This window comes from Ammospiza caudacuta, chromosome 9 (genome assembly GCF_027887145.1).
Source record: "Ammospiza caudacuta isolate bAmmCau1 chromosome 9, bAmmCau1.pri, whole genome shotgun sequence".
Taxonomy (NCBI): domain Eukaryota; kingdom Metazoa; phylum Chordata; class Aves; order Passeriformes; family Passerellidae; genus Ammospiza; species Ammospiza caudacuta.
Genome location: NC_080601.1, coordinates 19,651,385 through 19,658,645, shown reverse-complemented (window position 1 = coordinate 19,658,645; position 7,261 = coordinate 19,651,385). Strand labels below are relative to the sequence as shown.

General features: G+C 50.2%; 1 protein-coding gene across 1 annotated transcript; it reads right to left on the bottom strand.

Moving 5' to 3' along the window:
* Nucleotides 1-3,199: 3,199 nt before the first annotated feature.
* Nucleotides 3,200-6,979, bottom strand: ELOVL3 (ELOVL fatty acid elongase 3). The gene is made up of 4 exons (XM_058810970.1): nt 6,876-6,979; nt 6,046-6,177; nt 4,682-4,833; nt 3,200-4,082 (listed from the first exon to the last, which is right to left on the bottom strand). The coding sequence occupies exons 1-4, from the start codon at nt 6,977-6,979 to the stop codon at nt 3,661-3,663; spliced, it is 810 nt and encodes a 269-aa protein (XP_058666953.1). The 3' UTR covers nt 3,200-3,660.
* Nucleotides 6,980-7,261: the final 282 nt, after the last annotated feature.

Here is a 7,261-nt window from a genome sequence, read left to right as displayed (position 1 = left end):
AAAACAGCAAATAACTAAGTGAGCAAAGTGGCAGCAGAGCGCTCTGGGAGATGTCTCCTATCTGACAAATGCCACCTGCCTTCCTGGTTCAGCTAAGCCAGTTCAGCCTCTCACATTCAGCTTCCTCCCCATGGGGCCAGAACTCAGACATCATGCTCTCTGGTCCAGCACAAACACAGCAGGTGCTCTACAGACTTCTCTCTCCCCAGTACCTCCCCAGATGTATCCTGTTGATACTGCAACCCCAAGCACACGATCTTTAGCAGGTTCCCACTTATTCTGGAGACCTGTTAGGCAAATAACTCTATCGTTGGATACTTCCCAATCTGCAAATTTAGCAAGTGCACATTCTCCTCCATCACCCAGATCATTAAAGGAAGTGCTGAGCAAAAAAAGACCCGCAACAGATGTTCCTGAATTTCACTCAACAGACCCCTTCCTTTTCAACAGTGAACTGTAGATAACTCTCTGGGTATGATTACCCAGTGGGTTTGGTACCTACCCAAATCCCATCTAGATCATCCTTAAAAGCCACTTGACTGGCAGCTAAAGCTCTCCGTCACTATGCCCTTACCCTGTCAGAGAGGAAAACTGAATTATTTTTACCAGATTCTGTTCTTGATGTGCCCACAAAACTCCTGTCCGCATCTCCACTGTTTACACATAGTGACATTATTTGATCCAGCTTTTTGCTCATTTGTTTAGGTTTTTGTTTTTTGTTTTGGTTTGTTTGTTTGTTTGTTTGGGTTGTTTTCATTTGCTTTGGTTTTGTGGTTTTGTTGTTGTTGTGGGTGTTTGTTTGTTTGGTTTGGTTTTTTGTGGGGTTTTTTAATGTTTTTTGAGGGGGGATTTAACGGCGAGCAGTTCCTGGCTTTTGGCCCCAGTCCCCATTTTGAAGAGGGGGAAATTCCGTGGGAATTCTCACAGACAACAATGACTAATTCTGGGATAGCTTTGTGCGAGATTCACCACACCGAGAGGGTCTGAAAAAATCCCGTTTGCCTAAATACCGTCTTCCTTGCACTTCTCTTACTCAAGGCCAGATTTTAGCGCCCATCACCAGCACGGCCCGTGCTCCCCGCTCCGCTGCTGCTGTCTGAGGGCTCACACAGCGCGCACCGACGCCGGGTGTCCTCAGCAGCTGCCGCCGGTTCTTCCTCTCAGCCCAGGAGCAGCGCGGCACCGTCCGCGGTTCGCGTCCCGCTCGCGCAGCGGAGGATGTTCCCACTCCTCCCGCTTGGTGCGTGCTGCCAACAGAGCCCCGGAGCGCGGGGCGGCCGCGCACCTCCGACCGCTGCTGTGCGTGTGAGCCTAGGCTCCGATCGCTCCACAGCCGTGAGGGGCGGCTCTAATCTCGGTCCCAGCCTCGTTCGGGGCCCGCTGCCGTCGCGGTGCGGGCCCGGCCCGACCCGGCCGGCAGCGCCCTCAGCGCGGACGGCGGCGCCGCCTAGCGGCGGGTTGCAGGGCGGGCTGCGCTCCCGCCCTCGGGACCGAGAGAGGCCCCGGGGAACCGCCTCAGCGCCGTGACACCGAGAGAGGCCCCGGGGAATCGCCTCAGCACCGTGACACCGAGAGAGGCCCCGGGGAACCTCCTCAGCGCCGTGACACCGACACAGCCTTCAGGGAACCTCCTCAGCGCCGTGACACCGACACAGCCTCCGGGGTAAAGCCGCGCGCTCGCTCCCGCCCACTCCCCAGCCCGGCTTCGGCTCCAGGGCGACCTCATCACTCTCTTCAACTGCCTGAAGGGAGGTTACAGTGAAGACTGGGGGCTGGTCTCTTCTGCTCTGCCTACAGAGAGGACAAGAGAAAATGGCCTAGAGCTGGGACAGGGGAGAGTCAGATTAGATAGTAGAAGGGTTTTCACTGTTAAGGTGGTCAGGCATTGGAATAAGTTGCCCAGGAATGTGGTGGAGTCACCAACCCAGAGGTGTTTAAGAGGCATCAGGATCTGGTGATATGATATAGTGGTTTAGGGGTTACAGTGGTAGTGCTGGGTGGATGGTTGGACTTGAAGTTCTTAAAGGTCTCTTCCAACCTTGATGATTCTGTCATTCTTTGCGTTGGCACAGATGCTGGACAGAGCTGAGGGAGCATGCCTTGGGCAGCTGTAGAAGTTAGGAGAGCTGGCAGTTTCCTCACCAGGACCACAGCAGTTACCTAAAGTGCCCCAAACAGCACTCTGCAGGAGAGAGACCACCCCATTACTCCCATATGTTCACCATCCCCTCCCTAAACTGCAGAAGCCAGTTTATTCCTATTCCCCAACCCTTTAGCTGACTGCTCCTGCCTTTCCCACAGCGGGGGAAGGTGCTGTTACACCACTACCCAACATGCTGCCAAATCCAGAGAAGGAGCCCTTGTCAGGGAAGGCTGGACAGGGCTGTTGCCACCTCCCAGCATTGAAAGTGCAGCCCACTGCCATGTAGCAACTTTCCAGTCCACTGCCTTGAGAGGCCAAAACTCACTCACCAGTAGGAGCCAACACCCACCCAGAGGCTCGGACCCTTGGACTCAGGCTCTGAGGCACATCTTGGCTTTATGAAGCACAGTGACATGCTCATTTCAGATGGTAAAACAACAGCCTGATTTTTTTATCATCTCTCTCTCATTTCTAGCTCCCTGGTGGTGAGCAAAGGCGCTCAGGCAGCATGACCAGCTGATGACTCCAGAAGGGGTAAGCACAGAGGGACAGCCTGCTGGACACATCACTAACCCTCAGGAAGACGCAGTATCAAGATAGAGAAGGCAGCATTCCTCTCACAGTTCTGTATGAAGGTCAGGTATGAAAAAGGCATCAAAGAAATCAATCAATCCATACATGACAGTATTTATTAGTTGTTTCAACACATCACCAAGTGGCAGATGCACCCAGAGATGAATTGACCCTTCTGTTCCCAGCCCATGAGACTGGCCATGGGCTGGGACCATGGGCAATGCTTGACTACTGCAGGACTGACCTGGACCCTGCTCATCTTTTAGGGTTTGAGGCAGTAGCTAGTCAAGTCAAATTTATGGGTTAATATTGTACAAGAGGCACACCACAGGTAACAGCCATTAAAGTTCATGGGATTCAGTTCCTTGCATCACAGAGGAGAAGAGAGAGCCCAGATAGATCCTTTCTCTACATAACCGTAAAAAATCAGCAGTTTTCCATTTCACCAGCAATCTATTCGAGCTTCCCTGCAGAGTAGCAGCAAGTTTGGGCTCTGTTCTTCCCCAAAACTGGAGACCACAGAGAGGGCAGTGCTGCTTTGAGAGGAGTTTCCCTACCTTTTTTCCAAGGAGTGTCTTGGTGCATGCAGGATTCTATCAGTTCCCCAGAAAGGAAGTGAGGCACAAGGCAAACCCAAGTGATGCAAAGAAGGAAAAGCAGAACCTCAACCCTGAGATTTCCAGACCCCAGCCTCTTCCCCTTTCTCCTGTTACCAGCCTGCCACGACCTGCACCTCACTCTGGCATGCCACCCACTGCAAGGCAGATACACCAAAGGCCAATGTGCAAGTTACTCTGAAGGCTGTTACCCACGGTGATCTCTTCCTAAACCCCATCACACCCATCCCATCAGGCACCTAGGCTCCAGACAGAAGCAAAACGTTTCCCCTTTTTCTCTCCCTCTCTCTCCACTTCCATCCCGATCTCTTCTTCCATCCCTTGGTTTCAATTCCGCTTTGATTTCTGGGTGTTACTCAGGTAAGTTTTCACAAAGAAGTTGGAGAAGAGGACCAATAAACTGGTATAGAAGCCCGATGAAATGAGAAGCAGTGGCCAGGTATACTGACAGAGCTTATCATCCTTCCAGAAAAAGATAAAGATGTTCATTATTACATATCCAGTAATCTGCACAATCTGTGAAGTGGTAATTAGCATGGTGATGGAGCTAGGTACCCGGATGCCCATGGCTGCCACACTGTAGTACAAATACATCACAACATGGATACTGAGGTTTAGGGCTGTGCTCCATCCTGCCCCAGCTACCATCATCTTATAGCCATACCAGGATAAGATCATTGTGGCAATGTGGTGGTACCAGTGCAGGAAGATGAGCTTCTTTTTCCGGAGAACAATGAACAGGGTGTCACCTGGGGTTGGGGAACAGGTATATCATTAGTCAGGTGAAAGCACAGCAGTTGCACAAGTTTTCACATGAAACAGACCAAGCAAGCTTCAATGCTGAAGCCATTATGTGGTTTGATCCCACCAAAGCCTAGGTTCCCATTGATATAATCTGTATTGAAGAGGACCATTTAGGCATTCTATCTTCTGGCATGTTTGGAATATAAGAACCCCTTGCCCCAGGCTTGCTTTCCCAGATCTACCTGCACTTCATTTCCAACTGGCTCTTCTTTACTTCTTTTTATGAAAGCTGTGTGGAAAGCCCAGCCCTCCCTGCCTGTCTGCTGCCCCCTTGCCATGGCTGTTCCAGTGCAGAATTGCCTAGTCCAGGCACTGGCCTGGGGATCAGACTCAAACAGTAACATCAGGCTGCAGCCCCCTGGAGAGCAAGCATATCATCCCAGTCGAACAATAGGGAGCAAGAACACGAGTGACACATGCAAGGCTAAGCAACAAGCAACCCTTTTCTCCACGTAACATTTGGACAGAGACCTGTAAAAGAAAATCTGCTTGTAAAAGCAAAGCAATTATAAAAACACAGGATAAGGAGAAGTTTCAAACTCACCCATTTCAACAAATTTGCTCAGACCAAATAGATATATCCAAAGCTTGGAAACAGGATGGACATAAAAAGATTGACTACACACTGATTGCTTAAATCCCTTGGTAAGGACAAGGAAGGCCAACTGCTTCCAGACGCGACAGGCTGCAACGAGACTGCAAGAAAACCAGAGGAGAGCTGAACACTGTGCCCAGGGCCTCAACATAGCCTCTGACAGCTCTGCACCCCTGAATATTTAGTTGACTCCATCTTGATGCTCAGGGCAATCTCAGAGACATTTAAACAAACCTTTGCCTTCTTAGACTTCCTAACAAGTTTTAGCCAGGATTTAAAACCTATTCCTGCAAGACAAAGCAGCACGATAGAGTGCTCCCCTCAGGGAAACACCCCCTACTTCCACCGCTTGAAGAGGCACTTGAGCAAAAGTTGCCCCACTGATGAGAAATGGAGGGCAATTTTCCTGATGTCCTGCCTTTTGACATGGGCCCAGAGGACAGGGAGCATTTATAACCTCCTGTGGCAGGCAACTCCTACAGCTTATGAGAAGAAATACCACTTTTTCCTTGTTATCAGCCTGTTTCATTAGCACAAGTTTGTCTCTGAACAGAGCATGAACAGCTATCCCCTGACCTCCCCTCTTCCACAACTTGTGCTTTTACATACCACTGCTAAACTATGCCCTGACAGAGGACAACCAATGTCCTTTTGACCTTGTCAAAGCCAATTGGAGTTACAGAGGCAGTAGTCGAGTTTTTCTCTGTCCCACCAAACAGAGAGAAAAAGTTGTGCAGATGAGAGGAATTTTCTAAGAATGACATATGCTAGTTTGAATACAGGGCACAGGCTGAAACATTTTCATGGCTACTGCAGGAAACCTATTCAATAAGACAGGACAGTTTGAAAACACATTTTAGTTTAATCTTTTGTGCTTCTGTGAGTGCAGCAGAATTTTCTCCACCTCTTACACAACAGTATTAAAGAAATGGGGTAGTGGGGGGGGGTGGTGGGTAGGGGAAGAGAAAGAAATCTAAATTTTAAAGAGAAATAGACCTCAAATCAAACTTGCAATTGGCAAGCACCCTTTGAATGAGGGAAGATGTCTGCTCTTGCAGGCTTCACATTCAAATCTACCCACTAATGATTTTCAAGTACTCTTCCCAGAGATCCTTTTGCAACTCATTCTTGCTGGAGTATTTCTGGTGAGAAATAAATGACTTGTATAAGCAGGTCACTCCCCTAGTTAGAAAGTGCCTTCAAGAGGAAAAATTTTATGTAGCCTAGTGTTGTAGTGGATAACCAGAACTTTCCATCAATCCAGTTCTGAGGAAGGGTCTACAGCTGTCTCCAGATTTAACAAAGGCTCTTACCTGAACAAAGCCAGACTGAAGGACCACAGGATCAGTGGTCCACGCAGTTTGAAGGGCCTCCGCTCCTTCATGAAATGTTGGATTCCAAAGATCAGGATCAAATAAATAACAGAAATAGTTAAAGACTTTTGCCTGCAAGTAGAGAAGAGGGAACAGTCAGGAAAAGACCCAAACTGACCTATTTTTAGCCAGACTTCTGTAGCCCTGGTAAAGTACTCGCACACTCACAAGAAACAAAAGATCTCCCATTCTCATGTTAAAGTTGGGTTTGGTTACAAGAAAGCCTGCCCTGACAGTGAGCAAGCAAGAGCCCTAGGGACTGCACAAAATAAAGTGAACTGCTACACCATGGAGATTTCCACAGGACCTTGGTGGGATGAGGCAGGTTCCGGTAGCCTGTGAGCAGGATGCAAAGCAAACACATCAATGCATCTTATCCCTTTACACGTGAGACTGTACAGGCAGTTTCATGTAAGCTGGAGCCTCAAGTGCCTTGTGTTATATCCCACACATTCCAAGGCTTTAGTGCAGCATGGCAGGGCTGAGTACCCTGTTTGCCAGCGCAAGGGCTGCAGTGGCCATCCGTGGGTGCTTTTTGCCCTCTTGCACATCACCATCTCCCTACAAGCTGCAGCCCCACCTGCACCACTATTTGCTCTGCCACATCAACTGCTGCACCCCATCCTCCACAGCCTCAGGTAAGCAACCAGAGATCCCCCATCTTCTCCTCCTCGGAAATGAAGATCCTCACACTTGCTCTGCTAAAAGCAGCAGGAGCCGATTGGGCTACCCAGGGTCTGGAATGCACCAGGTCAGCAACCTCCTCTCACCAGTTCTCCTCCATCCATTTCCTGGCTGCCCGGTGATTAAAGTTCTTCTCGAAGTCATACTCCCCCAGCGGCTGCAGCTCCGACGGGTCAACGTTCGCTTCCATAGTCAGCATCCCCGGGAGCGACCCGAAACGAGGCACTCCCGCACGCCTCACGGTGGATATAGTCCCGGGAACGCGCTCCGCCCCAACATCACACCGCGGCGGGAGGCGGGACCGGCAGCCTCCCGCTCCTTGTGGTGGGTAAGGAGGAGGAGGCTCTGGTCACCCAGTCAGGCTGAGCGGGAGGTCCTGCCGTTCCCCATCCAGCCCAGCTCATCCCTCAGCAGATGGGCAAGGTGATTCCAACATTGTCACCAGCAGCCGGCAGAAATTCCATTACCCGGA